This window comes from Capricornis sumatraensis, chromosome 13 (assembly GCF_032405125.1).
Source record: "Capricornis sumatraensis isolate serow.1 chromosome 13, serow.2, whole genome shotgun sequence".
Classification (NCBI taxonomy): Eukaryota; Metazoa; Chordata; class Mammalia; order Artiodactyla; family Bovidae; genus Capricornis; species Capricornis sumatraensis.
The window spans coordinates 76,564,671-76,578,496 of NC_091081.1; the positions used below are offsets into that span (position 1 = coordinate 76,564,671).

At 40.0% G+C, this 13,826-nt stretch overlaps 1 protein-coding gene across 1 annotated transcript in view; it reads right to left on the reverse strand.

The window, feature by feature from the left end:
- The window catches only part of LOC138089585 (nesprin-1-like), a 155,752-nt gene that overhangs the window by 90,826 nt on the left and 51,100 nt on the right, over positions 1-13,826 (reverse strand). The window contains exon 10 of the mRNA XM_068984968.1: positions 12,746-12,910. Coding sequence (XP_068841069.1) covers positions 12,746-12,910 — 165 coding nt within the window. The remainder of the gene's footprint in view (positions 1-12,745; positions 12,911-13,826) is intronic.

Genomic DNA, 13,826 nt, shown 5'->3' on the forward strand with positions numbered 1-13,826 from the left:
AGGATGTTATTTGTTACAGTGTAGAAAAAAATTCCAGCCCCAAACTATTTCTATCTTGATATGTACTTGCTATTATCACCTTCTGATGTGCTTTGAGTCTGTAGGTAATGGCACAGATATTCACAAGTTCCCTGTTCCCAGTGGGAGGGCACCACAGGCATCTCAGAGCTGATCACAGAGAAGGGCGGACCATCCTAGAGTAGCTATTGCCTTGAGTATTTCAATCACTTGTCTGCCTCCTTCTTAATCTGTAGACACCGTTCTATAGCTTATATCTTGACCAAAACTCCCCCAAATGACTTCAGGGCAAGCTTAGAGCCACCACCACTCTGACCTTTATTTGTTCTGTGTGACTACATGTTAATGTATGGGTGGGCGTCTGTGACTCTTACTGGAATTTCCAAATGTCCAGTCGTCTTCCGAGAAGCTTTCCCTGTCGTAGTTTTCTATATCTGTTAAGTCACTTCAGTTGTGTCCGACTCTATGCGACCCCATAGACGGCAGCCCAGACTCACCCATCCCTGGGATTCTCCAGGCAAGAATACTGGAGTGGGCTGCCATTTCCTTCTCCAATGCATGAAAGTGAAAAGTCAAAGTGAAGTCACTCAGTTATCTAATGACTTGAAAAAATATCTTGACAAGAAATCAAAACAAACAAAAACATTTTTAAATGCGACAAAATACAGATGCTGTGATGCTGCTGGGTCCTCTGAAAGGCTGTCTCACTACAAAGCAACCAGATGCTGAGCACAGCGTATGACTTTAGTTCACTCGTGGGCTCACAGGAAGTAACTGAAACCTTTAAGTCTCCCATTTTCAAGAAAACATGACCCAAAACTGAATCACAAACCTATGAACAAAATCATTGAAAAAGCTGATTGTCCCGGACAAATATCAATACCATGCAAATCTTGGAACTTGAATAATGTGAGAAATATTGAAAGTGAGAACTCAACATTTAGCCGGAACCCTCAAAGAGAGCTGATGTGTCCCTGGTTCATAGCAAATGCAAACACAAAAGGAAGAATGCAAATATTGCCAAAGACAGGAGACACGCTACCATGAGTGAGAACCAGCAGAAACAATACATTCAGTGTTAGACACATATAAGTAATTAATACTTGACAATAACAGTTTGCAAGTTAGAAGAGTAGGACCTGGTTAAAGTGTTCTTAATTCCTTATATGGATTAAGAGGAGGTCAAGACATTGATTTTTCAATTTCATTAAGTAGCTATGGTATAATTTCAAGGACAATCACATTACACAACTACAGTTCATAACTTGAAGACAGTTTGAGGGAAAACATGGAATAAGAAAAATAGGCAAGCAAGTGAACAATGACAACAAAACCCCTCAATCAAACATTTCAAAGCAATTTTCCTCCAATAAAAAAAAATTCCTTCAATTAACTTATAAACAGGAAGAATGCAGGGGATAAAGAAAGAAAAAAAAGTAGGGCAAACAGAAACAAATGGTAGAAACAAATTCAGACATATCAGTAATTATAAATAAATATGAATGGAATATATATTTCCTTATCAAAAGGCAGAGATTGTCAGATTAGACAAACAGAATAGAACTATCTGTTTTTTAAAGGAGATATTCCTAAACATTAAGAACAAGGATAGGCTGAAATTAATACAATAGAAAACAACAAGCCAGCCTATATATAGAAAACTATAAAACACTGATGAAAGAAATCAAAGAGGAAACTAATAGATGGAGAAATACACCATGTTCATGGATCAGAAGAATCAATATAGTGAAAATGAGTATACTACCCAAAGCAATCTACAGATTCAATGCAATCCCTATCAAGCTACCAGCAGTATTTTTCACAGAGCTAGAACAAGTAATTTCACAATTTGTATGCAAATACAAAAAAAATCTCGAATAGCCAAAGCAATCTTGAGAAAGAAGAATGGAACTGGAGGAATCAACCTGCCTGACTTCAGGCTCTACTACAAAGCCACAGTCATCAAAACAGTATGGTACAGGCACAAACACAGAAACATAGATCAATGGAACAAAATAGAAAGCCCAGAGATAAATCCACACACATATGGACACCTTATCTTTGACAAAGGAGGCAAGAATATACAATGGATTAAAGACAATCTCTTTAACAAGTGGTGCTGGGAAAACTGGTCAACCACTTGTAAAAGAATGAAACTAGAACACTTTCTAACACCATACACAAAAATAAACTCAAAATGGATTAAGGATCTAAACATAAGACCAGAAACTATAAAACTCTTAGAGGAGAACATAGGCAAAACACTCTCCGACATAAATCACAGCAGGATCCTCTATGCTCCACCTCCCAGAATACTGGAAATAAAAGTGAAAATAAACAAATGGGATCTAATTAAAATTAAAAGCTTCTGCACAACAAAGGAAACTATAAGCAAAGTGAAAAGACAGCCTTTGGAATGGGAGAAAATAATAGCAAATGAAGCAACGGACAAAACAACTAATCTCAAAAATATACAAGCAACTTATGCAGCTCAATTCCAGAAAAATAAATGACCCAATCAAACAATGGGCCAAAGAACTAAATAGACATTTCTCCAAAGAAGACATACGGATGGCTAACAAACATATGAAAAGATGCTCAACATCACTCATTATCAGAGAAATGCAAATCAAGACCACAATGAGGTACCGTTTCACTCCAGTCAGAATGGCTGCAATCCAAAAGTCTACAAGCAATAAATGCTGGAGAGGGTGTGGAGAAAAGGGAACCCTCTTACACTGTTGGTGGGAATGCAAACTAGTACAGCCACTATGGAGAACAGTGTGGGGATTCCTTAAAAAACTGGAAACAGAACTGCCTTATGACCCAGCAATCCCACTGCTGGGCATACACACCGAGGAAACCAGAACTGAAAGAGACACGTTTACCCCAGTGTTCATCACAGCACTGTTTATAATAGCCAGGACATGGAAGCAACCTAGATGTCCATCAGCAGATGAATGGATAAGAAAGCTGTGGTACATATACACAATGGAGTATTACTCAGCCATGAATCAGTTCTAATGAGGTAGATGAAACTGGAGCTGATTTTACAGAGTGAATTAAACCAGAAAGAAAAACATCGATACAGTATACTAACACATATATATGGAATTTAGAAAGATGGTAATTATAACCCTGTATGCGAGACAGCAAAAGAGACACAGATGTATAGAACAGACTTTTGGACTCTGTGGGAGTGGGAGAGGGTGGGATGATTTAGGAGAATGGCATTGAAACATGTATACTATCATGTTCAGAAATGAATTGCCAGTCTAAGTTTGATACAGGATACAAGATGCTTGGGGCTGGTGCACTGGGATGACCCAGAGAGATGATATGGGGAGGGTGGTGGGAGGGGGGTTCAGGATTGGGAACTCATATACACCCCTGGTGGATTCATGTCAATGTATGGCAAAACCAATATAGTATTATAAAGTAAAAAAAACAAGCCAGGCATATTCTAATAAAAGAAGTCTCATATGTGTGCATCAATATCAGACAATATACTCCAGAACAGAAGTCTTTACAACTTATTAACTGCTTAATTAATTATTGTTTTCTTGGGCTCCAAAATCACTGTGGATGGTGACTGCAGCCATGAAATTAAAATATGCTTGGTACTTGGAAGAAAAGCTATGACAAACTTAGACAGCATATTAAAAAGCAGAGCTAACACTTTTGCTCTAAAATTAATTGTATATCCTGGAATTTTGTTCTAAAATTAATTGTATATCCTAACAAGTATCTGTTGAATGGAATTGGACTTCTTATAAATCTATTGAAAATTTGAGCATCCCACTCAGTTCAGTTCAGTTCAGTTGCTCAGTCGTGTCTGACTCTTTGTAACCCCATGGACTGCAGCACGCCAGGCCTCCCTGTCTGTTACCAATTCCCAGAGTTTACTCAAATTCTTGTCCGTTGAGTTGGTGATGCCATCCAACCATCTCATCCTCTGTCATCCCCTTCTCCTCCCGCCTTCAACCTTTCCCAGCATCAGGTCTTTTCAAGTGAGTCAGCTCTTCACATCAGGTGGCCAAAGCATTGGAATTTCAGCTTCAACGTCAGTCCTTCCAATGAATATTCAGGACTGATTTCCTTTAAGATGGACTGGTTGAATCTCCTTGCAGTCCAAGGAACTCTCCAGTGTCTTCTCAAACACCACAGTTCAAAAGCATCAATTCTTCAGTGCTCATCTATTTTTATAGTCCAACTCTCACATCCATACATGACTACTGGAAAAACCATAGCTTTGACCAGATGGACATTTGTTGGCAAAGTAATGTCTCTGCTTTTTAATAAGCTGTCTAGGTTGGTCATAATTTTTCTTCCAAGGAGCAAGCATCCTTTAATTTCATGGCTGTAGTCACTATCTGCAGTGATTCTGGAGCCCCAAAAATAAAGTCTGTCACTGTTTCCACTGTTTCCACTGTTTCCCCAGCTATTTGCCATGAAGTGATGGGACCAGATGCCATGATCTTTGTTTTCTGAATGTTGAGTTTTAAGTCAGCTTTTCACTCTCCTCTTTCACTTTCATCAAGAGGCTCTTTAGTTCTTCTTTGCTTTCTGCTATAAGGGTGGTGTCATCTGCATATCTGAGGTTATTGATATTTCTCCCGGCAATCTTCATTCCAGCTTGTGCTTCTTCCAGCCCAGCGTTTCTTATGATGTGCTCTGCATATAAGTTAAATAATCAGGGTGACAATATACAGCCTTGACGTACTCCTTTCCTGATTTTGAACCAGTCTGTTGTTCCATGTCCAGTTCTAACTGTTGCTTCTTGACCTGCATACAGATTTCTCAAGAGGCAGGTCAGCTGGTCTGATATTTCCACCTCTTTCAGAATTTTCCAGTTTGTTGTGATCCACACAGTCAAAGGATTTGGCATAGTCAGTAAGCAGAAGTAGATGTTTTTCTGGAACTCTTTCACTTTTTCTATGATCCAATGGATGTTGGCTATTTGATCTCTGGCTCCTCTGCCTTTTCTAAAACCAGCTTGAACATCTGGAAGTTCACGGTTCACGTACTGTTGAGCTTGGCTTGGAGAATTTTGAGCATGTCTTTGCTACCGTGCGAGATGAGTGCAATTGTGCAGTATTTTAAGATTCTTTGGCATTGCTTTTCTTTGGGATTGGAATGAAAAGTGACCTTTTCCAGGCCTGTGGCCAACTGCTGAGTTTTCCAAATTTGCTGGCAAATTGAGTGCAGCACTTTCAGCATCATCTTTTAGGATTGGAAATAGCTCAACTGGAATTCCATCTCCACTAGCTTTGTTCGTAGTGATGCTTCCTAAGGCCCACTTGACTTCGCATTCCAGCATGTCTGGCTCTAGGTGAGTCATCATACTATCGTGATTATCTGTGTCATGAAGATCTTTTTTGTATGGTTCTTCTGTGTATTCTTGCCACCTGTTCCTAATATCTTCTGCTTCTGTTAGGTCCATACCATTTCTGTCCTTTATGGTACCCATCTTTGCATGAAATGTTCCCTTGGTATCTCTAATTTTCTTGAAGAGATCTCTAGTCTTTCCCATTCTATTGCTTTCCTCTATTTCTTTGCATTGATCATCGAGGAAGGCTTTCTTATCTCTCCTTGCTAGTCTTTGGAACTCTGCATTCAAATGGGTGCATCTTTCCTTTTCTCCTTTGCCTTTCACTTTTCTTCTTTCATGGGCTTCCCTCATAGCTCGGTTGGTAAAGAATCTGCCTGCAATGCAAGAGACCCAGGTTTGATTCCTGGGTTGGGAAGATCCCCTGGAGGAGGAAATGGCAATCCACTCCAGTATTCTTGCCCGGAGAATCCCATGGACAGAGGAGCCCGGTGGGCTGCAGTCCGTGGGGTCGCAAGAGTTGGACATGACTTAGTGACTAAACCAACTCCAACCCTTTCTTCTTTCATAGCTGTTTGTAAGGTCTCCTCAGACAACCATTTTGCCTTTTTGCATTTCTGTTTCATGGGGATGGTCTTGATCACTGCCTCCTGTACAATGTCATGAACCTTCACCCACAGATCTTCAGGCACTCTTGTCTATCATATCTAATCCCTTGAATCTATTTGTCCCTTCCACTGTATAGTTGTAATGGATTTGATTTAGATCATACTTGAATGGTCTAGTGGTTTTCCCTACTTTCTTCCATTTAAGTCTGAAGTTGGCAATAAGGGGTTCATGATCTGAGCCACAGTCAGCTCCTGGTCTTGTTTTTGCTAACTGTATAGAGTTTCTCCATCTTTGGCTGCAAACAATATAATCAATCTGATTTTGGTGTTGACCATCTGGTGATGTCCATGTGTAGAGTCTTCTCTTGTGTTGTTGGAAGAGGGTATTTGCTATGACCAGTGCACTCTTTTGGCAAAACTCTGTTAGCCTTTGCCCTGCTTCATACTGTACTCCAAGGCCAAATTTGCCAATTACTCCAGGTATTTCTTGACTTCCTACTTTTGCATTCCAGTCCTCTATAATGAAAGGGACATCTTTTTTCGGTGTTAGTTCTAGAAGGTCTTGTAGGTCTTTACAGAACCATTCAACTTCAGCATCTTCAGCATTATTGGTCAGGGCATAGACTTGGATTACTGTGATATTGAATGGTTTGCCTTGGAAATGAACAGAGATCATTCCCACAGAAAAGCACCCCACTATTATTCTTTATATTGCTAATCTAGATACTGTTAAGTATCCCATCACTTCATAGAAAATAGATGGGGAAAAGTGGACACTGGACAGGTTTTAGTTTCTTGGGCTCCAAAATCACTGCAGATGGTGACCGCAGCCATGAAATTAAAAGACATTTGCTTGTTGGAAGAAAAGCTGTGACAAACCTAAATACTGTATTAAAACAGAGATAGCACTTTACTGACAAAGGTCCATATAGTCAAATCTATGGTTTTTTTCAGTACTCATGTGTGGATGTGAGAGCTGAACCATCAAGAAGGCCAAGAACCAAAGAACTGATGCTTTCCATCAGTGTTGCTGGATAAGAATCTTGAGAGTCTCTTGGACTGCAAGGAGATCAAACTAGTCAGTGTTAAAGGATATCAATGCTGAATATTCATTGGAAGGACTGATGCTGAAAGTGAAGAGCCAATACTTTGGCCACCTTAAAAGACCCTGATGCTAGGAAAGATAGAGGGCAAGAGGAGATGGGGCAACAGAGGATAAGATGGTTGGATGGCATCAGTGACTCAATGGACACGAGTCTGAGCAAACTCTGGGAGATAGTGAAGGACAGGGAAGCCTGCTGTGCTGCAGTTTCTGTGGGCACCGAGAGTCAGACATGACTTGGTGACTGAACAACAGCAACAATAACTATAAGCACTGAAGCTTACTTAATACTGGGTTCCCTCAGGGCTCAACTCTTGACTAATTTTCTGTCTATGCTTATTTATTTAATCTAAGTCTCCAAGCTTTTAACATCCCTTTATATACCAAGGACTCTGAATATTTGGCCCCCTCCTGTCTCTTATCTTCCGCTACCCATTCTGTATATTTGCTGGGGCCTGAAACAGTCTCATACTTACCTTCCCCCAGACAGAACTCCATCTTTCCTCCCAAATCTGCTTCATTGCCTTTCCATTTCAACTGATGGAAACTCCATTTTTCCAACTGCTTGGTTGAAAAATCATAGTGTCATTTATGACTCCCCTTCCTTCATAATCAATATCTAATGCTAAAAATTCTCTTTGTTCTGCCCTTGAAATATACTCAGAATCTATTTCTTACCATCTCTATATCTACGACCTTTGTTCAGTCCACTCTACCTGGATCACTGAAATTGTTTCTCTGACTTCTCCCCTCTATGACCAGTCTAGCCATATCCTCACAGAGCACCAGAATGATGCTGTTAAAAGAGTGATTCTGTCATGCCTCTGGTAAGAAAGTAGATGGGAAAAGATCTTTAAGCTATAACAGAGAAAATTAAGGATGCTGAAAGTGCATTTAAGGAATGTGACAAAGTGCAAAAAAACAAAACTGGGGAAAAATGGAGGCTTAACTACAGGCACAAGAATATTTTGAATAATTTTATGTCAATAATTTTGAAAACTTAGTCAAAGGAACAAATTCTCAGAAAGTAGGATTAGCATTATTGATCCAACTACACTTTTGAAAGCCTGAATATTTCTAAAACCATTTTTAGAGGTGTGTGTGTTTTTTTTTAACAAGAGTGAAAAACAACCAATAATCAATCATTGCTCTTACAGAGTTGAGATTACACTGTAAGAGATCAAGCAATAAATAAGATAAATAATTAAATTAGCATTTGAGATGAAGATAATGCTAAGGAGAAAAACTGAATAGGGAAGGGGAAAGGATGTTGTCCTTTCAAAGAGGTGGCCAAGGAAGGATTGACTAAAAAGTGACCTTTCAGTGAAGGCCCAAGGAGATGAGGAAGAATGCCTGGAAAATATTTCAGGCAAAGAGCCAAGAACATTCCAGAAATGTTAGCAAGGGCAAAGGCCTTCACGTAGGGACATGCTTGCATGTTGGAGGTTCTCTTTTCAGTGTGGTTTCACTGTGGACTCCCCTGCTTAAAATTGCAACACCATCTTATCTTCCTTGTCCTTCTATCTTCTATTCTAATATAAAATGTCTTTGTTTATCATATTTATTATTTCTTAACTGCCTCCTCCTATGAAAAGGCAAGTTATATTAAGGTAGAAGTTTTGTCTGTTTTGCTTCTGGGTATATCACAAATGCCTAGAACACTACTTTGCACATAGAAAGTGCTCAATAAATATTTGTTGAAAGAGAAGGAAAGACCATTTTAGGACCATATTGTCCTGTTCAAAATTACCATAAAATATCTGGTTTATGCCAAAAGGTCCTTGATAATTGGTCATATCTGGTCCTATCCAAAATGTCCATGGAGATATCTGGTCCACATCAAAAGGTCCTTGATATTTGGCCCTGTCCAAAACTATTTGTCCCATGAACCAAATACACTCATGGACATTTTGGACCAAATGTGGGCTAACTGAAAACACTGGAAAGAACAGAAAAAAAATTAAGAAACCAAATGGATAAAGTAGTTCAGAGTCTAAAATAAAGGTAAAGGCAAAATGAGGACTGAGAACTGATCACTGAGCGAGGAACAAAAAGCACCCTCATGAACCTGCCATGGATCGATGGGCAAGGGAAAACATGATTGGAATGGGTTCTAGAAAGAATGAGATTTCAGATAGTACTTTCAAAGAACCTCACTTTTGTAAAAGAAAGAAAACAATGGGCAGTAGCTCACTATATACATTATCCAGGATATGGAAGCAACCTGAATGCCCATCAACAGAGGAATCAATAAAGATGTAGTACATATATACGATGGGATATTACTCTGCCTCTGCCATGAAAGGGGACAAAACTGGGCCATTTGTAGAGATGTAGAGGGACCTAAAGACTGTCATACAGAGTGAAGAAAGCCAGAAAGAGAAAAACAAATACCATATATTAATGCATATATGTAGAATCTGAAAAAAATTGGTATAGATGATCTTATCTACAAAGCAGAAAATAGAGATACAGACGTAAAGAGCAAACATATAGATACCAAGAGGGAAGGGAAGGAATGGGGCGAATTGGGAGATTGTGATTGACATATATACAGTATTGAGCCTATGTATGAGATTGATAACTAATGAGAACCTACTGTATAGCACAGCGAACTCTACCCATTGGCCTGTGATGACCCAAGTGGGAAAGAAATCTAAAAAAGAGAGGATACATGAATAGGTATAGAAGATTCACTTTGCTGTACAGAAACTAACACAACATTGTAAAGCAACTATACCCCAATAAAAATTTTTTTAAAAATGGACAATAGCTGAAAGGAGGGGTAACGTTAACAAAGAGGCTATCAAGAATAATGACACTATATTTCGTGTGGGTGGGAAAAATCCAGCAGAGAAAGAGAGAGAAAAAATAAAGAAGCAAAGTACTACAGGAATTATCTTCTGGAACAGAGCTGGGAGGATGGGATCCACTGTACATGCGGAGGGGTTGGCCTCAGCTCGGAGCACAGATGGTTCATCCATAGTAACAGGAGAGGAGACAGAGTATTCGGTCACAGATGCGTGTAGGTGGGTTGATGTGGTCGTGGGAGCTTGCGGAAATTCTTTTTTGACTGCTTCTATTTTCTCAGAGAAATAGGAAGTGGTGTCATCAGCTAAGAGTAAGGATGAAGGAGGAGGTGTAGAAGGTTTGAGGAGAAAAGGTATAAAATAGTTGTCCCAGAAATGCAAAGGGAAGAGAGTCCAAAAATGCCTTTGGAGTGCCGGTGAGCATTAAGGGCCCATTTGGGTTAGTCAGCGTGCCTGGGGGTGTGTTTATCTCCAACCACAGTCAACTGCATGAACGTGGGCAGAAGCTAAGCTGAGAGCTGGCTTTAACCAAAAAGTCACCTGGTGGCTCAGATGGTAAAGAATCTGCCTGCAATGCAGGAGACCTGGGTCCAATCCCTGGCTCAGGAAATCCCCTGGTGAAGGGAATGGCAACCCACTCCAATATTCTTACCTGGAGAATTCCCATGGACAGAGGAGCCTGATGGACTACAGTCCATGGGGTTGCAAAGAGTTGGACATGACTGAGCAACTAACACTTTCACTTTTTCTTGTATAACCAGGACAGAAGAACAAAGTGAGACCTGGTTGTTGGTTTATTTTCCACATATACAGTTAACCCCCACCATGACTCAGTAAATGAGATACACAAATTCAACTGCACAAAATGCAGGGTTGCATTAATGAGATGTTAGTGAAAAAAATAGCATTTTAAGTTAGGACTGTACTATTACAAGACGCAGAGGAAGAGTATTAGAACTTACGAAAGCACAAGAAAACATGCAATGAGAAAATAAAGTCGCAAATGGCTAAGAGATCTTCAAGGCCTAATCCCACCACTTTCTAAGGCCACTAGTAACCCCTTCCTCTACCCTGATCCTCACTTCTTAAGCACCAGGACATAAGAACTTGGTGACTTGGTTTGCCTTCCTGTGAGAATGGAGGAGGAAAAGAGGTCTGGAGCCAATGGCCAATCCCACTGTTATGTAAATACACACTGTCTATGGCCTTATATTTTCAAAGACAACAATATAGCAAGAGAAATAACAGAAGTAAATGCAGATGAAAAAATAACACAGGGCTACTGGAAAAAAACTCAGGAAATGAATCTACTGGGATTGTCATAACAAGTACAGAAGAGGGAAATGCAAATCAAAGACTTTCTAGGAAAATGGGACATCTCCGAACCAGAATGAATGGGTGCCTGGGAGACCTGAGTCGGTGCAAGTTCCAGACTATACTAGTGAAACAAGAGTATTATTAGTTAGCTGTTAATAAACAATAAATTGTAACCTGCTGAAGTTCCAGTACCTTGACCACCTGATGCAAAGAGCCGATTCACTGGAAAAGACTCTGATACTGGGAAAGATTGAGGGTAAGAGAAGGGGGTGACAGAGGATAAGATGGTTGGATGGCATCATTGATTCAATGGACATGAGTTTGAGCAAGCTCCAGGAGATGGTGAAGGACAGGGAGGCCTGGTGTGCTGTAGGCCATGGAGTCACAAAGAGTCAGACACAATTTAGCAACTGAACAACAACAACCAACCTTCACTGATCAGGTCTGCTTTATTTTATTTTTTTAAATATAAATTTATTTTAATTGGAGGCTAATTACTTTACAATATTGTATTGGTTTTGCCATACATCAATATGAATCCACCACAGGGGTACACGTGTTCCCCATCTTGAATCCCCCTCCCACCTCCCTCCCCATACGATCCCTCTGGGTCATCCCAGTTCACCTGCCCCGAGCATCCTGTATCATGCATCGAAGCTGGACTGGCGATTCGTTTCACATTTATACCTGTTTCAATGCCATTCTCCCAAATCATCCCACCCTTGCCCTCTCTCACAGAGTCCAAAAGACTGTTCTATACATCTGGGTCTCTTTTGCTGTCGTGCATACAGGGTTATCGTTGCCATCTTTCTAAATTGCATATATATACATTAGTATAGTGTATTGGTGTTTTTCTTTCTGGCTTACTTCACTCTGTATAATAGGCTCCAGTTTCATCCACCTCATTAGAATTGATTCAAATGCATTCTTTTTAATGGCTGAGTAATACTCCATCATGTATATGTACCATAGCTTTCTTATCCATTCTTCTGCTGATGTACATCTAGGCTTGCTTTAATAAAATTTGTAGGCCCTCCAAGTTTCACACAACCTTAACAAAAAGATGTTGGCCAAGCTGAATTTAGGAACTTGGAGTCAGCTGTGTCCAGTTTGAGCTCCAGCTGGTTAAGACTGGTTAGGTCCACTGACCCTCCATGACCGTGGGTGAGTGTCATGGAGTGTCACATGGTGAACTTTTGATGTCAGAGGGCCCAAACTCCACCCTCTGATCACACTGATGCCACATTTTCTGAACATGGAGCCCATGAAGAGGTCTGTGGCTTAGTTGCATCTGCACAGAATGAGGATCACCTCACCTGTTTCTTATCTCCTGTGACCTTTCCCACGTTCAGCTTTGTCCCATAAACACTCAGAACCCCTCACCTTCAGGGAGATGAAATTTGTTCTCTCATCTCCTCAACTGGCTGCCTTGTGAATAAACCCTTTCTCTGCTGCAAATCCTAGTGTCTCAACCTTTGACTCACCGAGTAATGGGCAAACAAACCTGATTTGGTAACACTAGAACCGTTACGCTGGAAGGTTTTCCAGCCAGAGTATTTACCTTGTGTTGCTCACGTTTCCGTTGTATTGTGTTGGCTGTTTCCTCATGAACCTGCTGAATGGTTATTTCCTCTCTTAGGGCCACCTCTGCTCTGTATAGCCAGGCCCCTATGGTGCCCAGAGGAGCAGGAAGAGACTTATCAAGTTGTATATGCCAATCGAAGAGCTGAAATACAAAGTAGAAAGACAGTGTCTTAACACAAAAGACAATTCCTAAAATTCCCCCAAATGATTTTAAAGCCTAAAAAATGCTGTAAGTTATTAATTTTGGGTTAATTTAATAAATACCGAGTAAGAAAATATCTGTGTCCTAATCTAATGTTTTGAAAAGTTCAGAACACAGATACTTTCCTTCAAAATCTCCCACATAATGAGAACAGGTCCAGAAAAATCAAGTCATCTAGACATCTCGGGAGGAAAATGAGAATTCAGGGTTCTTTCTACAATAATGTAATTCTGTAATGATTTCATCATTTCTCCCACTTATCTGATTCTCAGGTACTGCCTCACAGCTTATTGGGATGATGGGGGGATGGGTTTGGATCTAACGTATTCTTTAATAGAGCTTAATGGGAAAAGTTGGATTATAAAAATGAAAATGGAATAAGTACGAGGCAAATATTCCCACGAGGGATAGAAGTTTTAGAGGTTTTGAAATCTCAGACTTAATGTTTGCAAAATATTAAAATGAAAGCTACAGAGCAATGTTCCTTCAAGTTCAAGGCCAGATAAGAAGATAAGCTTAAATTAAAGAATACAAAAATAAATGTGAATACAGGAAGATAATTAACTGTTGATGAAATCTGGTTACAGAACTTGGAGAAGTTGAGGCCTCATTCATGGGGAGTTACTTCTAAACAATCCAGGATTAGGTTGTATAAAAGGAGAAGTAACCCAGGTGGTCTTTCAGGATTTCAGTGGGTTGTCTTGTCAATGGTGATATTACAATAAGGCAGGCAAAGCAGGGAGAGAGTTGTGAAACAGGCACTTCCACTAACTTATAGGAAGACTTGACAAGAGGATAACGGCCATCCCACTGGTAAAACTTCCAACCACAGACAGAGGCATGAGGACCGGATGTC